The sequence below is a fragment of the Bufo bufo genome, chromosome 4, assembly GCF_905171765.1.
Source record: "Bufo bufo chromosome 4, aBufBuf1.1, whole genome shotgun sequence".
NCBI classification, from domain to species: domain Eukaryota; kingdom Metazoa; phylum Chordata; class Amphibia; order Anura; family Bufonidae; genus Bufo; species Bufo bufo.
In genome coordinates, this window is record NC_053392.1 from 251,692,344 (window position 1) to 251,712,100 (window position 19,757).

General features: G+C 43.7%; 1 protein-coding gene across 1 annotated transcript in view; it reads left to right on the plus strand.

The window, feature by feature from the left end:
• The window catches only part of LOC120999149 (matrix metalloproteinase-23-like), a 31,960-nt gene extending 12,662 nt beyond the window's left edge, over positions 1-19,298 (plus strand). The window contains exons 4-8 of the mRNA XM_040430022.1: positions 12,392-12,559; positions 14,419-14,583; positions 16,205-16,300; positions 16,382-16,502; positions 19,058-19,298. Of these exons, the coding sequence (XP_040285956.1) occupies positions 12,392-12,559; positions 14,419-14,583; positions 16,205-16,300; positions 16,382-16,502; positions 19,058-19,229 (722 nt within the window). The 3' untranslated portion in view covers positions 19,230-19,298. The remainder of the gene's footprint in view (positions 1-12,391; positions 12,560-14,418; positions 14,584-16,204; positions 16,301-16,381; positions 16,503-19,057) is intronic.
• Positions 19,299-19,757: the final 459 nt, after the last annotated feature.

Sequence of the window (19,757 nt, forward strand, 5' to 3'; positions counted from 1 at the left end):
CGGGGGAGTCAGTTTGTGTCCAGGTTCTGGCGCGCCTTTTGCTCCCAGTTGGGGATTCATCTCTCCTTCTCCTCGGCCTACCACCCTCAGTCCAATGGGGCCGCAGAACGATCCAATCAGGCCTTGGAGCAATTCCTTCGTTGCTATGTCTCCGATCACCAAGACAATTGGGTTGACCTCCTGCCTTGGGCTGAGTTTGCCAGGAACACGGCGGTGAACTCTTCCTCTGGGACGTCTCCCTTCATGGCCAATTATGGGTTCCAACCTGCCGTGTTACCGGAGGTATTCTCTCCCCAGGATATTCCGGCTGTGGAGGATCACCTTTCCGTCCTACGTGCTTCTTGGGTACAGATCCAGAAGTCCCTTGAGGTCTCTGCGCAGCGCCAGAGATTCCAGGCTGATCGCAGACGAGCGCCTGCTCCTTCCTACCAGGTCGGAGACCGTGTATGGTTGTCCACCCGCAACCTCAACCTTCGAGTGCCCACTCCCAAGCTGGCGCCTCGCTTTGTTGGTCCCTTCCGAGTGCTTCGCAGGGTAAACCCGGTAGCCTATGCCCTTGCGCTTCCTCCTGGCATGCGGATCTCCAACGTGTTTCATGTCTCCCTGTTGAAGCCACTGGTGTGTAATCGTTTCACTTCCTCGGTTCCTCGGCCTCGTCCGGTCCAAGTGGGCAATCGTGAGGAATATGAGGTGAGCAATATCCTGGACTCACGCCTGGTCCGCGGTCGGTTGCAGTTTTTGGTCCATTGGCGTGGTTATGGTCCAGAGGAGCGTTCCTGGGTTCCCTCCGCAGATGTCCATGCTCCTGCCTTGCTCCGAGCCTTCCACGCACGCTTCCCTCAGAAACCGTTTTGTGCTCCGCGGAGGAGGGGCCCTTGAGGGGGAGGTACTGTCATGGTCTTACCTGCTTGCTGCTCTCCTTCGTTTGACATGTGCTGGCGGCCATCTTGGGTCCTGGGTTTCTTGTAGCCTTCCACCCTGCGGCTCCTCCTTCCCCTGGGAGGAGCTGGATGCCTAGCTCATATATATAGGAGGTCTGTGGCTTCAGTTCCTTGCTTGGTCCTCTTGTGTTCACATGCTTCTAAGACTGCTGCTGCTTCTGGTTCCTGATCCTGGCTTCGTCTGACTACCCTGCTGGTTCCTGATCCTGGCTTCGTCTGACTACCCTGCTGGTTCCTGATCCTGGCTTCGTCTGACTACCCTGCTGGTTCCTGATCCTGGCTTCGTCTGACTACCCTTCTGGTTCCTGACCTCTGGCTTCGCAAAGACTCTGCTCGGTTTCACCATCCGTTTGGACTTTTGCTTTACAGCTTTATTTTCAATAAAGTCTTCTTATTTTCACGTATCTCTTGTTGTACGTCTGGTTCATGGTTCCGTGACAGCAAGTTATAAGAACTTCTAAAGCGCAGGCAGAAGAAAAACTAGCTCAGTCTATGAAAAAAGGGGATAAGACATTCTTTAGATATATAAATGACGTGTGATGACGTGATGACGTAGACACGTACGTCGCGCTCTCCACCGCTCCCCAGGGCTCGGCTACCTCGCTATTCTGATCCTCCTGGCGTCCCTGCAGTCTCGGCGGTGTTTCATGCCCCCATGCTCCTTATGGTCGCGGGGAATGCACTCCTGATCTAGCCGCTGACTAACCGCTGACTCCTAACTGCTGACTCCTAACCTCCCGCTTGCTCCTGCCTTCTCCGGTCTCCTCCTCCCCCCCCCTTGTGTTGCCGGGACGAGTTCTGTGCCGAGGCGACTAACCTTGCTGCAATTGTGAATGCTGCCTGATCCCCTTCCGCATGTGCGGCTCTCTCCTCGTGTCTCCAGCTTTTCCGGACCTTCTCCTCCCCTGTGCCGCGGCGGCCACGGTGCTGTGTCCGCTCTGACTGACAGCTGTTGAACGGACTGTTGGGTTCCATCGGGGGACCCTGCCTCCCTTCTGTTTTGTGGATCGGCGGCTTCGCTGCCATCCTGGTCGGCAACACTGCACTTCAGGCGGACGGACGTACATTCAAGCTGGTGAGATTGTTCCTTTTTTTTTTTTCTCTGGCTTAGTGTGTATCCATATGCCCTCTGTTTCCAACGCTAACTACTGACTAAAACTGTCTTAGCACCTTGTGATACTTTTAATCCAGATGCTCTGAAGCTTACTGCTAGTACCCTCACTGTTGAGGTGGTCAAAGAGCAAAAGAGGGTGAGGGGGAAAGAGAAAAAAAGGAAGAGAAAAAGAGAAGAAGCGAATTATAGATACAAATATAAAGGGAATGAGCCATAAAAGCTATAAAAGCTATAAAGGCACAAAGTGAATATAAAGTGAGGGGAGAAGAGAAGGAAACAAAAAAATAAAAAGAGGATAAATAAAGAAGAAAAAAAAAAAAAAAAAAAAAAAAAAGAAAAAAAAAGAGAAAAGAAAGGGGGAGAGAGAAGGAAAAAAAAAAAAAAAAAGGGGGGGAGAGAAGAGAGAAGAAAAAAGAGGAGAGAGAAAGAAAAAAAAAAAAAAAAAAGAAAAAAAAAAAAAAAAAAAAAAAAAAAAAAGGGAAAGAAAGAAAGAAGGGAAGAAAAGGAGGAAAAAAAAAAAAAGAGAGAAGAGGAAGAGATAAGGAAAAAAGAAAAAAAAAAAAAAAAAAAAAAAAACAGGAGGCATGGCTCCAAAAGCCAATAGGCGCTCGGGTGACCTCGCTAGTCAGAAACAGGCCACCAAAACTTTTGAAACAACAAGAATAGACCAGTTCCTGAGGTCTCCAAGGGTTAATACGAGGGGCGGACAAAAGGAGCTCGCCTCCAAAAAAAATGATGACCTGGAGGCGACTGAGATAGAATTACAAAAAGCCTCTAGACAACTTGAAGAACAAGAGGGTATAATGGGAGAAGTTATGCCCAATGACAATTCCTCTCCGCTAGAAGAAATACTCCTAGCAGTCAAACAAAACGGGGACTTAATACAGGCTGTCACAACCCAACTTGGATTCATCCAGGTTGATGTGGGTTTGATAAGAGATGATTTGTCTAAAATCCGAGACAGAGTTGATAATCTTGAGAGTTCTACTGCCTTGATACAGAAAGAATCCCAAAAAACAAACTCTGAAGTCTCGACACTGAAACTAGAGTGTAATCTCCTAAAGAAAAAGGTGGCGGACCTTGAGGACAGGTCGCGAAGATACAACGTGAGAATAATAGGGATCCCAGAGGGCGCTGAAGAGAAGAATTCTACTCAATTTATACAGAAGTTAATTTTCGAGAATTTCGGAAAAGACTCCTTCTCCCCACTGTTTATGATAGAAAGAGCCCATCGGGTCCCAGGGGGTAAATCGATCCCAGGGAGACAACCTCGGACATTTCTTGTTAAGTTATTGGCTACAGGGGATAGGGATATGCTATTGAGAAGGGCGAGGGAATGTTCACCGGTTATATATAATGATAATAGACTGGCTTTTTATCCGGATTTTTCAAAAGACATACAAGAAAGGAGACGCACATTTACGACGATAAAGGAGAAGTTAAGAGAAAGGGACATTAAATATTCCCTCATGTTCCCAGCAAAATTGCGGATTATTTTTAAAGATAAAACTCTATTTTTTGATACTCCAGAAAAAGCCGCGGACTGGCTCGAACAAAATGATCAGTGACTTAATAGTTACAGAATTTGGTGGGAACAACAACCGCTACGGGGGGTCTATACCCCCAATTGCCCCCTTTTTCTTTTTCTTTATCTTCTGCTTTCTAATGGGGAGGGCCGAGTGTGGGGAGTGCGGGAGGGATGGTCATAGGAGAGAAATCTACTACAACACGTGGTGGATTACCTATTTGGGGGGATGGGATGTGGGGTTCGGGGTGGGAGATGGGCTGTGGTGCGTCAAGTTTATCTTCTTTTTTTTTTTTTTTTTTTTTTTTTTTTTTTTCCTCTAACCACTTTTGATAATGACAACTAGAATCCTTGCCTGGAATATACGTGGATTGGGGGATAGAGGAAAAAGACAAGCGATCTTTGATTTGATACAGGTTCACTTACCAGCAATAGTATGTTTGTTAGAAACTCATCTTACTGAAGAGACCTCTAGGGTGGTCGGCAGGGGATGGGCTGCGCACACGTATCATTCTACCTTTTCCAGCCACTCTAGAGGTGTGACTGTCTTGATACATAGACAGATTGATTTCGTCTGCGAGGCATCCTCTGTCGACCGTCAGGGGAGATTTATCTTTTTGTACTGTAAATTAAGGGGGAAGACATGTATCTTGGCTTTTGTCTATATCCCGCCGCCATTTTCCTTTTTGGTTCTTAATTCTTTGTTATTGTTTATGGATAAATGGCCAGAGTGTCCAACAACGATTATTGGCGATTTCAACTGTGTCATTGATCCTCTGCGTGACAGGGTCTCTACAAGTGTCAGGAGAGATAGCCCGATTCAGGGATCTCCCCTGGCACGGTTTTGTTCTGAGGCGGACTTTGAAGATGTGTGGGGACATCTAGGACAGGGGAAAAGGGCCTTTTCATGCTTCAGTAAAGCAGGTAAATCTATGTCTAGAATAGATCTAGCATTGATAAATAGTAAATATGTGAAATTCGCAAAACGAATGAAATATGAAACAAGGTCAATTTCGGACCATTCACCGCTACTCCTTGAACTCTGTTTAACTCAGGAAAGACACACACAAAAACCCCCTTTTAGATTAAACCCTTACTGGTTAACAGTAATTAAGACACACGAAACAATTCAGAAGGAAATTTGTCGATTTTGGGATAACAACTATGGCTCAGTAAAAATCCAAGTGGTATGGGATACATTTAAGGCATACATGAGGGGAATAATGGTCAGTAATATTGCGAACCTTAGAAAGGAGTATGGGAAAAAACAGAAAAATCTGGAAGAACTCGCATCAATGGCGACACAATCCTTTTATATGAATAAGACGGAGGAGAACAGAGAAAGTATGCAAATGGCCACACAAGCATACTCCAACTTTTTATTGGACAAGGCCCAACAGAGCCTTTTCTTTAAAGGGCAAAAATATTTTGTGGAATCTGGGCGACCTGGTAAACTTTTGGCCAGAGTAATCTCAAGCCAACAATCCAAAAAATATATAGATAATATTAGATTGGTCAATGGTAAGATGGTCAGCGGGCAGGGCCCTGTAGAGAAGGCTTTTGTGGACTATTTTTTGGATTTGTATAAAGCTGATCTAAATATCACAGATGACAAGATGGATGCCTATCTTGATGACATTTCTTTTCCAACTATCTCGGAAGCGCAAAAGAAAGCACTGGAATTGGATGTCTCAATACAGGAACTTGAGGGAGCGATTAAACTATGTTCGGCCAATTCCACCCCTGGCCCAGACGGACTCCCATTTGAATTTTACAATAAATATGGGGACTTTATTTTCCCCAGACTGCTGGAGGTCCTCTCTGATTCAGTGGAGGACGGGAAGCTACCAGATTCAATGTTGGAAGCCGTAATAACATTAATTCCAAAAAAAGGTAAAGACCCCGTAGATCTAGAATCATATAGACCAATCTCACTGCTCAACGCAGATGTAAAGCTCTTTGCGAGGATTTTTGCCACAAGGCTTTCTGGGGTTATCTCCTCCATTGTCCATCCGGATCAGAATGGCTTCATTCCAAATAAGGGCACACACCACAATCTCCATCGGCTCTTTGCTAATATCCAGGCCCCCGGAGGGACCGCTCGCTCCATCCTGTCACTGGATGCCTCTAAGGCCTTTGACCGGGTGGAGTGGCGATTCCTCTGGAAGATTCTGGTAAGGATGGGCTTTGGGGAAAGATTCATAGGCACTCTGAAATTGCTGTACAGATCCCCCAGCGCAAAATTGAGTCTTAATGGAATCCTGACAACTAGCTTTGATTTAAACAGAGGGACGCGTCAGGGCTGCCCACTATCCCCATTACTATTTGATATTTATATTGAACCTCTTGCGCTGGCCATTAGGCAGGATTATCAAGTCAAGGGATTTGGTACGCTAGGAGCGCAGGACCGTATTTCCTTATACGCGGATGATGTTCTTTTTTTTATAGACCATACGGAAACAACTCTCCCCAGAATTATTCAAATGGTTAAGTCATTCGGTGAGGTGTCCGGTTTTCTTATAAACTGGTCTAAGACCAGTTTGATGCCAATAGACCCCCTGCCACAGAAAGAGGTTCATGTGACGCAGCTGGATATCGTTGATTCTTTTCAGTATCTGGGTTTGATTATCTCATCCAGGGTTCAAAATTTTCTACAACTTAATCTGATCCCCATGATGACAAAGATTAGAGCTAAAATAGGGATCTGGTTGAGACTTCCCCTGTCTAGAGCTGACCGAGTTTCATTGGTCAAAATGGTGATACTACCACAACTTCTTTATGTGCTTAGGAATACACCCATTTGGATACAGGATAAACATTTTAAACTTATGGAAAGAATAATTAATGATTTAATATGGGGAAGAAAACGAGTGCGAATAAAGTTAGAACATTTGTATAAATCATTGGAGTGCGGGGGTTTAAATCTCCCTTACTTTAAAGGCTATTTCATTGCTACTCAGCTATTGATGTGCTATGAATCAGAAAGTAGTGCATGTCTAGGGAAAATAGTGGGTAGCCACGTTCATGGTAATATATTCACTCTTCTGGAATCGGGGCTATTGAGGAGCCATGAGCAGGGCTACAGCGAGACTATAAAATTACTCCTGAAAGTGTGGGCTACTACTAGGACATGGTTGAAGGTAAAGGGTTCACTTACATTTACGCCTCTTTGGCATAATCTGCACCTCCAAAGGTTAGATGATATTGCAGTTGACACATTTTGGCAAAAAAATAAAATTCTGTATATTTCACAGGTAATTAAGGATAGAGAGATTAAGTCATTTACAGAGATATCACATAATATAGAAAATGTTTCATGGTTTAGATATCTTCAACTGCGTTCAGCATTATCCAGTTTGGATGATAAATCTGTGTTGGATATAGATAGTTCATCTTTTTTGAATGATTGGGTAGGGGGGACACCGCATAGAATGAAGATTTCAAATATATATAAACTATTACTTAAGGCACGATTTAGTGATACACAATCACCAGGACAAAGAGCGTGGGAGATGGACTGTCCGAATATACAAATAGAAGGGTGGGAGAATATTTTTGGGAATCTAGGTTCACTATCCCAGAACTTTAACCATGTGCTAGTACATTTTAATATTTGTCACAGACTATATGTTACCCCTTTATGGATGAATAAATGTGGATTAAGAGACACGTCTAACTGCCCTAAATGTGACACCTTAGGTGCGGATTATTTTCATATGATCTGGACGTGCCCAGAACTTATAAAATACTGGAACAGTATTCACAACTTCATCCGCTACAAATTAAAAATACGAATTCCTCTTGAACCACAAGTGTTTGTGCTTAACGATCTTTCCAAAATAAATAACCATAAGTACCAAAAGATTTTCCTAGGCAGAATACTGATGTTGGCCAGAGTTTTGGTCAGTCGGACCTGGTTTGCTCGATATACTCCAGAGATAAATACATGGATAAACCTAACTAACAAGGTAAAAAACTATGAGAAAATTATGTACAAACAGAGGGAAGCTGAGGAGAAGTGGATCAAGATATGGGGCGGTTGGAGGACTTGATTAGTTTGGATAATCCCTTTTTTTTTTTTTTTTTTTTTTTTTTTTTTTTTTTTGACGCACCACAGGTATGGGGAGGGGGGTGGCTACGGGGGCAAGGGGAAAGGAAAAAAGGAAAAAAATACTTTTGTACTGTAATTTTCTGTTCTTTTATATACTTCAAGTAATAAAGATATTATAAAAAAAAAAAAAAGATATATAAATGAAAAAAGGAAATTAAAACAAGTAATAACTAAATTAAAAACAAAGGACGGAAGGTATGTAGAAGAGAATAAAGGGCTAGCCGACTGCCTTAATGAATACTTCTGTTCAGTTTTTACAAAAGAAAAAGGAGAAGGACCTCCACTAGAAAGAATGACTAATAAATCGTTTGATGCATGTATCTTTACAGAGGAAGATGTTCTAAGTTTGCTGTCTAAGGTGAAGACAAATAAGTCACAGGGGCCTGATGAGATACACCCAAAATTATTAAAAGAGCTTAGTGGTGAGCTGGCAAAACCGTTAACAGATTTATTTAACCAATCATTAGTAACAGGAGTCGTCCCGGAAGATTGGAAATTGGCAAATGTCGTGCCCATTCACAAGAAAGGTAGTAGGGAGGAATCGAGCAACTATAGACCAGTGAGTCTGACATCAATAGTAGGCAAATTAATGGAAACCCTATTAAAGGATAGGATTGTGGAACATCTAAAATCCCATGGATTGCAAGATGAAAAACAACATGGGTTTACTTCAGGGAGATCATGTCAAACAAATCTTATAGATTTTTTTGACTGGGTGAATAAAATAATAGACGGTGGAGGTGCAGTAGACATCGCATATCTAGATTTTAGTAAGGCTTTTGACACTGTCCCACATAGAAGACTTATCAATAAACTGCAGTCATTGAGCATGGACTCCCATATTGTTGAGTGGATTAGGCAGTGGCTGAGTGACAGACAACAGAGGGTTGTAGTCAATGGAGAACATTCAAAACAAGGTCATGTTACCAGTGGGGTTCCACAGGGATCTGTACTGGGACCGATTTTGTTTAATATCTTCATAAGTGATATTGCAAAAGGCCTCGCTGGTAAGGTTTGTCTTTTTGCTGATGACACAAAGATATGTAACAGGGTTGATGTTCCTGGAGGGAAACGCCAAATGGAAAAGGATTTAGGAAAACTAGAAGAATGGTCAGAACTCTGGAAACTAAAATTTAATGTGGATAAGTGCAAGATAATGCACCTGGGGCGTAAAAACCCAAGGGCAGAATATAGAATATTTGACACAGTCCTGACCTCAGTATCTGAGGAAAGGGATTTAGGAGTAATTATTTCAGAAGACTTAAAGGTGGGAAGACAATGTAATAGAGCAGCACGAAATGCCAGCAGAATGCTTGGATGTATAGGGAGAGGTATAAGCAGTAGAAAGAGTGAAGTGCTTATGCCGCTGTACAGAACACTGGTGAGACCTCACTTGGAGTATTGTGCGCAGTACTGGAGGCCATATCTCCAGAAGGATATAGATACTCTAGAGAGAGTTCAGAGAAGAGCTACTAAACTAGTACATGGATTGCAGGATAAAACTTACCAGGAAAGGTTAAAGGACCTTAATATGTATAGCTTGGAAGAAAGAAGAGACAGAGGGGATATGATAGAAACTTTTAAATACATAAAGGGAATCAACTCGGTAAAGGAAGAGAGCATATTTAAAAGAAGAAAAACTACCACAAGAGGACACAGTTTTAAATTAGAGGGGCAAAGGTTTAAAAGTAATATAAGGAAGTATTACTTTACTGAGAGAGTAGTGGATGCATGGAATAGCCTTCCTGCAGAAGTGGTAGCTGCAAATACAGTGAAGGGGTTTAAGCATGCATGGGATAGGCATAAGGCCATCCTTCATATAAGATAGGGCCAGGGGCTATCCATAGTATTCAGTATATTGGGCAGACTAGATGGGCCAAATGGTTCTTATCTGCCGACACATTCTATGTTTCTATGTTTCTATGTAACCATGCGTGAAAATCGCACCGCATCCGCACTTGCTTGCGGATGCTTGCAATTTTCACGAAGACCCATTCATTTCTATGGAATATAGAACATGTTGAGATTTTCACGCAACGCACAAGTGATGCATTGCATTGTGATGCAACGCATTGCTTCTGCACGGAATTCTAACCCGTGTGAAAGGGGCCTAAGGCTAGTTTCACACTAGCAGCAAGGAACTCCGGCAGGCTGTTCCGGCGGGTGAACAGCCTGTCAGATCCGTGCTGCCACTAGTGCATGCGGGCCCCCGGACTACCGCTCTAGCCCCATTGACTATAATGGGGGCGGGCCGGAGTTCCGACGGCAGCATGGCAAACATGCCGAGAGACGGCCGGGATAAAACTACGACATGTCGTAGTTTTATTCCGGCCGCCTCCTGGCATGTTTGCCGTGCTGCCGCCGTAGCTCCAGCCCGCCCCCATTATAGTCAATGGGGCCAGAGCGGTAGTCCTGGGGGCACGCGTGTACTAGCAGCAGCACGTATCCGACAGGCTGTTCACCCGCCGGAACAGCCTGCCGGAGTTCCTTGCCGGTAGTGTGAAAGTAGCCTTACTTAGGCCTCTTGCACACGAACGTTGTGTGCCCGTGGCCGTATTGCGGCCTGTCCGCAATACACGGGCACCGGCCCGTGTGCACTCCGCATCACGGATGCGGACCCATTCACTTGAATGGGTTAGCAATCACGGAGATGCGGAACGAAAGCACGGGTCAGAACCCCATGGAAGCACTATGGATTGCTTCCGTGGTGTTTCTGTCCGTGCCTCCGAACCGCATAAAAATAGAACTGGTTCTATTTTTTTGGGGTGTGGACGGATCACGGACCCATTCAAGTTGAATGGATCTCTATCCGTCCCGGCCGCCGCACGGACGTTGCCCGTGCATTGGGGACTGCAAATTGCAGTCTCAAATGCACGGAACGGAACCACAGCGTTCGTGTGCAAGAGGCTTTAAACACACTCACATTTTCAAAAGTTGCAAGAGAAATGCCAGCTAACCAATTATTGTGCTAATATGATGTGCATCATTTCTGACCTTTTTTTAAGTTACAAAAATGCTGCAAATCACATGATGAGTTACTCCTTATGCATGAGCCCAAGATGATCTCATTACATGAAATGTTTTCTCCAACCTATATAATATCTGGGGTTGCAGTTCATTTTGCACTGGGTATTGCACTATATCCGCTACTATATCCCGCCAATATAAATGGCACCTTTCCAGGAGTAGAATATTGATGACCTATTCTTAGGATAGGTCCGACTTTCTGCACCACCACCAATCAGCTGTTTGAAGAGGCCTCAGCACTACTGTGAGGGATGTGGGCTCCTCACAGCACACCAAGCATTGCACCATACATTGTACAACAACTGTGCTTGGTATTGCAGCTCCGACCCGTTGACTTGAATGCACCTAGGCCAGGTAACCAGTGAACATGACATCACTGGCCTAGGAAGACGCCACAGCTCTCACTGGAGAGCTGCGGCCTTTTCAAACAGGTGATCGTGGGTATGCCAGGAGTCAAACTCCCATCAATCAGATATTCATGACCTTTCCTGAGATCATGAATATCAAAATCCTGGACAACCCCCTTTAAATATCCAGGTTTAACCCCTTCCTGCCTTCCCAGAGCCATAACTTATTTTCCCATTTACACAGCCATATGAGGGCCTATTTTTTGAGGGACAAGTTGTACTTTCTAATAGCATCATTTAATATTGCAGATGATGTAGTGGGAAGGTTAAACAAATTCCAAATGTGGTGGAATTGGAAAAAAATTTCTCCACAGTTTTATGGGTTTTATTTTTACGGCGTTCCTTCTTTCCCAGGATCAGTACGATTATAACGATACCATATTTATATCGTTTTTCTCCTATTTTAATACGGAAATAAAACTTTGGAAAAATTATCTTTTTTCTTTCCATCGCCATATTCTGACCCCCATAACTTTTTTTTTAATATATAGTTAAAGATGTTATGCGGGAATTTATATTAATGACCTATTCTCTGGATAGGTCATCAATATCAGATCGGCGGGGTCTGACACCTGGGACCCCCTGATTATTACTAATAGTTATCTAAAATACCTCCTAATGCTGCTTTGTATATATTTAACCTCAGTTTTATTAATTATGCATATGTAATAAAGATGACATTCCCATTACAATTAGGGCTCATGCACACAAATGTATTTTTTTCTCATGTCCGTTTTGGTTTTTTTGCAGACTGTATGCGGAACCATTCATTTCAATGGGTTCCCACAAAAAATGGAAGTTACTCCTTGTGCCTTCCGTTTCCGTATGTCCGTATTTCCGTTCCGCAAAAAGATAGAACATGTCCTATTATTGTCAAGGATTGGACTGTTCTATTAGGGGCCAGCTGTTCCGCAAAATACGAAATGCACACGGACGTCATCCGTATTTTTTGCGGACCGCAAAATACATATGGTCATGTGCATGAGGTCTTAGTCAATCCTTATAGATTTTCTAGCCGCGACTATATGTATGGTGCATGGAGTGTACAGAGTATTATGAGCAAGGAAGAGGCTTTAGTACACACCGGAATGCCGCAGCCCCTGCTGATTGGCCAGGGTGGCGGGAACTGGACCCCATCAATATAATATTGACCGGCTATTCTAAAGACAGGACATCAATACTGAAATCATAGAAAACGCTTTTAGGTAAAATCAGTGCACAGATTATCATCTATTGTTTTGTCTGAAATCCCTTTTCATTTTCCAGGCTTTTATTCCTATAATCACAGTGACTGTTGGGAATCCCCATTGCACCCCTGCTTCGATGGTCTGAATGGAGAACTAGCTCATGCTTTTTTGCCACCAAGAGGAGAGATTCATTTTGACAACCACGAGTTCTGGATACTTGGACCTTCACGATTCAGCTGGAAGCAGGGTAAATGCTTTCTCTTTTTTTTTTAACCCAAGCTAAAGCCTCATTCACACGTCAGTGTTCCCCGCGGACAGCACACGTCCCCATTCATTTTAATGTGTGTATTCACACATCAGTGTTTTAGCACTGTCCATGGGTCAGTGGTTTCAGCACGGATGCATGCTCTATTTTGTCCGTGTTCACAGATCCATCACGTCTATTATAGTTTATGGGTCCGTGAAAACCACGGATGCAACACGGATGGCTTCACGGATCATTAAGAAGAGATGCTTTGAAAATTATTTTTCAGCTGTTCATTGTCAGTGAAAAACGGATGCAACACGGACATCAAAAAACGGACACACAGACCCAACACAGATCCTTCACGGACAGCTTCACGGATGCATCACTGACCACCTGCTCACGGATTTGAGCACGGACACGGACGTGTGAATGAGGCTTAAGGGATGGAACTAGAAAAGTGCTGGGCCCCATGCCAAACTTTTGAATGGAGGCCTCCCTTTATATCAGACCCCAGACCAGACCCCTAGATCATCCCTATATAGATGGGCCCAACATAATTTTGAACAAAAATGTGGGCAAAGAGCTGCTAATTTCCATATAGTAAGTATAGCAGTGGTGCAGTTTACATTTATTCATGTTTCTAGTATTTGTATATCTTTGCGCATGACAGTGTGCTGCTACTTGTAGTCCTTTTACGTTGCAGCCATGGTAGAGTGCATCTGAACCCCTTTTTTCATATTGTTTGGAGGTGTTGGTCTAACTTTGATTTTTGCAGCCCCCTACATCCAACCCAAAAATTAATCAGTCCCAGTTCAGACAAAACAAAAAACACACAGACATTTCCCTCTTCTCATGGGTCTTCACAGCGTCAGGACATTCTATGTGATGGCACACACAGCATCAGGACACTGCTTAACCTCAGGACCTTGTATGTGTGTCCAAACCTTGGCCAGCATCAGCCATGCCGCTGCCCAAGTAGTAATGGAAACATATCTCACAAAGAAATACAGTAAAAAATAGACATCTGGATAGAAATGTGCAAAGTTAATGAGACTTAACTTAAACGGGTTGTCCAGGATTTTAATATTAATGGCCTACCTCAGGAGGTCTGACCCCCCAATACCCACTGACCCGCTGAACAGCTGTAGCTTGAAACACAGCTCCATTCATTGTGTAGTTGATGGAGTTGGTAAGAGCAGGGCTACTCCCACTGAAAATAATGGGAGCACTGCTGAAGCTCTGTCCACTGCACCATGGATGGAGCCACAGCTACTAGGTAACTGCTGATTGGCGGGGTGTCTGAGCTCTTGAGGATAATAAAATCCTGGACAGCCCCTTTAAGCTGTACAGTAATCAGCGGCAAACCCCCCCCCCCCCCTTCCCTTCCCCCCAAACATTTGTATGTTCTTTTCTCACAATATTTGTATAGCGCCACCTGCTGTTTGTTTTTTTGTTATTTCTTTGTCCTGCTCACTGACATGGCCGCACATGCTCAGTTTCATCCTTCAACTGGCTCCTGAGCTGTGATAGGGAGAGATGAGACACGCCCCCTGAGCTGCAGCAGAAAAGACACTCCCCTTGATATAAATCTAGCAGAGCAATGAATGGGAGATCTCTGGATCCATGTGAGGTACAGGGCTGGTTCTAGCTGTGTTAGAAAGAGATAGTCATGTATTATATGATGTTTCATTTTAATTATTTACATTAGTTATGGGATAACCCCTTTAAGTAAACAATGGCAAGAAACATTTAATTGATCTGTATATTAGACTTTATTATCCCTGTTTGGTAAGGTTTCAATTCTCTACTCACCTTTTATAGTATCATCTCAGTTTACCCTTTTCTTTACCACTTAACAGGCGTGTGGTATAATGATCTGGTCCAGGTGGCAGCGCATGAGATTGGTCATGCTCTTGGCTTATGGCACTCTAGTGATGTCTATGCACTGATGCATCCTAATGCTACATACACGCGGACCCGGCACTTGGCACAAGATGATATTTTGGCAATACAGCATCTCTATGGTAATTGTTTATTTCTGTGTCATCTATTAGGCCCCTTGTAGATGAGCGTGTGTAGATTAGGTCCGGATGCGTTGCGAATGCGTTCAGTGAAAAATGTGCGATTTCGCAAACAAAGTCATTCAGTTTTGTCTGCGATCGTGTTCAGTTGTTCAGTTTTTATAACGCGGGTGCAAGGCGATTTAATGCGTTTTGCACGCGCGTGATAAAAAAACTGATGGTATACAAACAACATCTCTTAGCAACCATTAGTGAAAAACGCATCGCATCCGCACTTGCTTGCGGATGCTATGCAATTTTCACGCAGTTACATTCACTTCTATGGGGCCAGCATTGCGTGAAAATCGCTGAATATAGAACATGCTGCGATTTTCACGCAACGCACAAGCGATGCGTAAAAAACCAACGCACATGTACACAGCCCCATTGAAATGAATGGGTCCGGATTCCATGCGGGCGCAATGCGTTCGGATCACTCATTGCACCCGTGCGGAATACTCGCTCGCCTGCAAGGGGCCTTACTCTTCCTTCCATTTTATGTTAATAGTGTGTCTTTTTTCCTAAGTCTTAGTACCTCCTAGCTGTATGTTAACCCATGATAGTGATTTGGGTCAATAGGGAAATATCTTTCTAGTAAATAAAGGACCATAGCTTGTTAAAGGGAATCTGACAAGTAATTTTTCCTATATTTAACCCATAGCAATGCAATTTAGTGCTGCCTAACATAATTAAAACCATACCTTTATTAGCATTATCCGTATTTCTGAACTCTAGCCAATGAACTTTGATTGGTATGCTAATGAGGCCCAAAGTGCCCAGCAGGGCGTCAACAATTGTTCAAATATTCCAAGACCGCCTTCTCCAAGAGCCCAAGACCACCTCTTCAGTTGCTCCCAGTACCTCCCTTTTGCACCTTCCTGTCAACCCCACTAATTTAATTCAGTTGCGCCCACGACCCATGCCCTCTACCTACTGTGAGTCTGAGCATCAGCATGTCTCAGTGAAATTTCGCACAGGCGCAGACCAGGAATCTGCCTGCACTTGCACACTGCCTTCCTGCAGTAGGCATTAGACTCACAGTAGTTAGAGCGCATGCGTCGCGGGCAGAACTGAATGAAAATAGTGACGTCGCAGAAGAGGGGCGGACTGGAAGACTTAAAGGGAAGGTGCTGGGAACAACTGAAGAGAGTGGTCATGGGCAATTGGGGGAGTCAGGCTTGGGCTCTTGGAGGAGGCTGTCTTGGGCTCTTGGAACAGTTGTTGATGCCCCCGCTGAGCACTTTGGGCCTCATTAGTTTACCAATCAAAGTTTGTTTTCTGGTGTTCAGAAATAAGGATAATGTTAACAAAGGTATGCTTTTAATTATGTTAGGCAGCACTTGCAGGATGACAGGCCGAACTGGATGGACAAATGTCTTTTTTTGGCCTTATGTACTATGTTACATTGCATTAACATGGGTTAAATATAGTACAATTAGGTGACAGATTCCCTTTAAAAAATAAAAAACATGAAAAATAGAAATGTTGACTTATGCAAAGAAAAGACAGTTGGTTCCCAATAGCAAGAATGGGCAGTGGAACTAGGATACAAAAGAGACAATCGTATTAATGCTTTTATTGACAGGCTGCCCAGCTTCAGGATCCAGCTGTGAGACACTGAAAGACCAGCAAAGTTGTGCTTTACAGAGTCCATGTTACCAAAAGTGTAGCAGCTGTAAGAGTAAGAAAACATTTTATAGATATCACTCCAATCTCATCTGTCTTTCTATATATGATGATTGTCATTTAATTTTTCATTAAGAGGTGTCTGAAAAAGGTCCCAAATCATACAAAGTCAAGGTGAAGACATTTTATGCTTCCAAGGGTGAGACTGTCACACTCAACTGTACCCACAGTGCATCACAACTGCGCCAGAGAGTCAGGTAAGATACCTGACACACATTACAACATACTCTTAAATATCCTGCTGGTCCATAGTGCATAATGTAGTCACCTGCAAAGCAGGAAATAAGGTTAAAGATTGCCAATAGATTGGCGTAAAACTCCTGCAGGGACAGCCTTTCAGGCTATGTAGGCTAAGGAACTATACTGATTGTACCAAACTATTCTTAAAGTAGCTTTCCTGTTTTAGCCATTTACAACATACACTGCTCAAAAAAATAAAGGGAATACTAAAATACCACATCGTAGATCTCAATGATCTCAATCTCAATGGTGGATGGAACGAGACATGATGTCCCAGATGTGCTCGATTGGATTCAGGTCTGGTGAATGGGCGGGCCAGTCCATAGCATCAATGCCTTTATCATGCAGGAACTGCTGACACACTTCAGCCACATGAGGCCTAGCATTATCAGAAGGAACCCAGGGCCCAGTGCACCTGCATATGGTCTCACAATGGGTCTGAGGATCTCATCCCGGTACCTAATGGCAGTCAGGGTACCTCTGGCGAGCACATGGATGGCTGTGCAGCCCTACAAAGAAATACCTCCCCACACCATTACTGACCCACTGCCAAACCGGTCCTGCTGGAGGATGTTGTAGGCAGCAGAACGTTCTCCATGGTGTCTCCAGACTCTGTCACATGTGCTCAGTGCAAACCTGCTCTCATCCATGAAGAGCACAGGGTGCCAATGTCGAATCTGACAATATCGGTGTTCTCTGGCAAATGCCAATCGCCCTACACCGTGTTGGACTGTAAGCACTGCACGTCGGGCCCTCATATCACCCTCATGGAGTCTGTTTCTGACCGTTTGAGCAGACACATGCACATTTGTGGCCTGCTGGAGGTCATTTTGCAGGACTCTGGCAGTGCTCCTCCTGTTCCCCCTTGCACAAAGGCGGAGGTAGCGGTCCTGCTGCTGGGTTGTTGACCTCCTAGAGCCCCCTCCACATCTCCTGATGTACTGGCCTGTCTCCTGGTATCTGCTCCATGCTCTGGACACTGTGCTTACAGACACAGCTAACCTTTTTGACACAGCTCGCATTGATGTGCCATCATGGATGAGCTGCACTACCTGAGCCACTTGTGTGGGTTGTAGACACCGCCTCATGCTACCTTTAGGGGTGAGAGCAATGACAAAATGCAAAAGTGACCAAAACAACAGCCAAAAAGAAAGGATGAGAACAGAGAAATGGTCTGCAGAACCTCTCCTTTATAGGGGTTGTCTCTTTCTAATTGCCCATTTCTACCTGTTGTCTGTTCAATTTGCACAACAGCAGGAGAAATTGATTCACAATCAGTGTTGCTTCATAACTGGACAGGTTTATTTCACAGAAGTGTGATTGATTTGAAGTTACATTGTGTTGTTAATATTGCTACCAGCGCCGTACAAGCATGACGCCCGCTCGCGCGTGCAGCAGGCGGCATGGCCGGCAAGTCTCTGCTGTTTCAAACAGCAGAGACCTGCGGCTAATTACCGCAATTGGCAATAATGCCGATTGCGGTAATTAAATGGTTTAGATGCCGTGATCAAGTAAGATCACGGCACCTGAATGCGCAAAAGACACCCAATCGGGACTTTAGTACATGCGCTGAATGCTCCGAATCTCTACGAAGAAATTAGGAGCATTAATGGTGCAATTCTTATTTTGGCCACCAGGTGACAGGCCAACATAAGAAATGAGCAAAATGCTAAGAAATTGTAATTTCTTTGACAAAAAACGAAAAGAAAAAAAATTATCTGGTATCTTAAGGGTTAAGTGTCCCCTTTATTTTTTTTGAGCAGTCGTATTTATATTATGTGTCATAGATTTCTGTACTGTCAGGATCACACTTCTGGGACCCCCACCACCTGAGAGAACAGGTGCTTGCAGTTTCAGTAAGAAGTCCTGTAGACTTGAATGGATGGATCATGGCTTGGCTATCTCTCCATGCAGTATCATCCTGGATGTGGTGGGCAACTTGACATGTAGAACTAGGGGAACATTTATCAATGTTTTTACACGTCTGTTGTAGCGCAAAAAAATTACTAATTATGGTGAACGCCATATTTGCCCATAATTTAGAGGTTATTAATACTTTTCAAAAGTGGTGAGAAAAGGAGGCAGGGCTTAGTGGGAGGGGTTGGGCTTAGTGCGGCCCACCGAATTTACTATAATTCACTCCAGAATCTAGAAATGATCCACTCTATGAATCTCCCCCAAGTCTCCTGGTTGGTGAGCATCCCAAAAGTAGGACCTCCAGCTGTAATGTACTGTGGATATGCCTTAACGTGAACCTGTTGGTAGATTCCTACTGCCTTAACCATGGGCAGAATGAAATATTGATAGGCTCCCACATTACTAAGGACTATGTTTTACCCTGAAATGCTGCAGCCATACACAGCTAAAATGAAATACCAGGTGGTTTAATAATCGCCTTATTTTAGCAGCTTATATGCAATATGAGATATGCTGTATAGATAACAAGCTTTATCATATAGAATTGGAAATATTTCTCTCTCACTACCGTTTTTTATTCTCTATTCTATTGTAGTTGGTACAAGGATGGCAGCCGTCTAAATCTGTCAGCTCCAGAAGTCGCTAAGAAGTCATCAAGTAGTTTAATTATCCAAGCACAAGTATTTACCCAAGGACGTTACACATGTGTAATACGCCATGGAATTGTGACCCTTGGAGGAAGGTCATGGAATCTCCGTGTTATCTAGTATTTCCAAAATCCCACCATGAAGATCATAAGGGTACATTCACATGATGTGTGGCGGCTTTTTAACGGCCATCAGACGGATGTTTTCATAACTGTTGCAGTCTATGGTTTTAATCACACAGACTTTTTTTTTTTTACGGGCCATCAATAATGTGTGTCAAAAAATAGGACATTTTGTATTTTGTCTGTTTTCATGGACTGACAGTAGGGGCGAATTATAACGAGGGCAAAATGGGCGATTGCATAGTCCCATGAACTTTATGCCTCACTATGTTTCACCTGCTGCACTCAGTATACTAATAATGCCGTAATGCGAATCATATACAATAAAACACGTCCTCCATATTGGGTAGTAATAACCTACTGTACTTGCATCATATGTCCTAGGGTGAGTAACACTGGGAGCGTCACTTGTAGAGAAGGATTTAGGTGTGTTTGTAGATTATATAACAACATACAATGTCAATCATCTGCTTCTAAGGCTAGCAGGATATTGTCATGCATCAAAGGGGTTATCCCACGAATAATG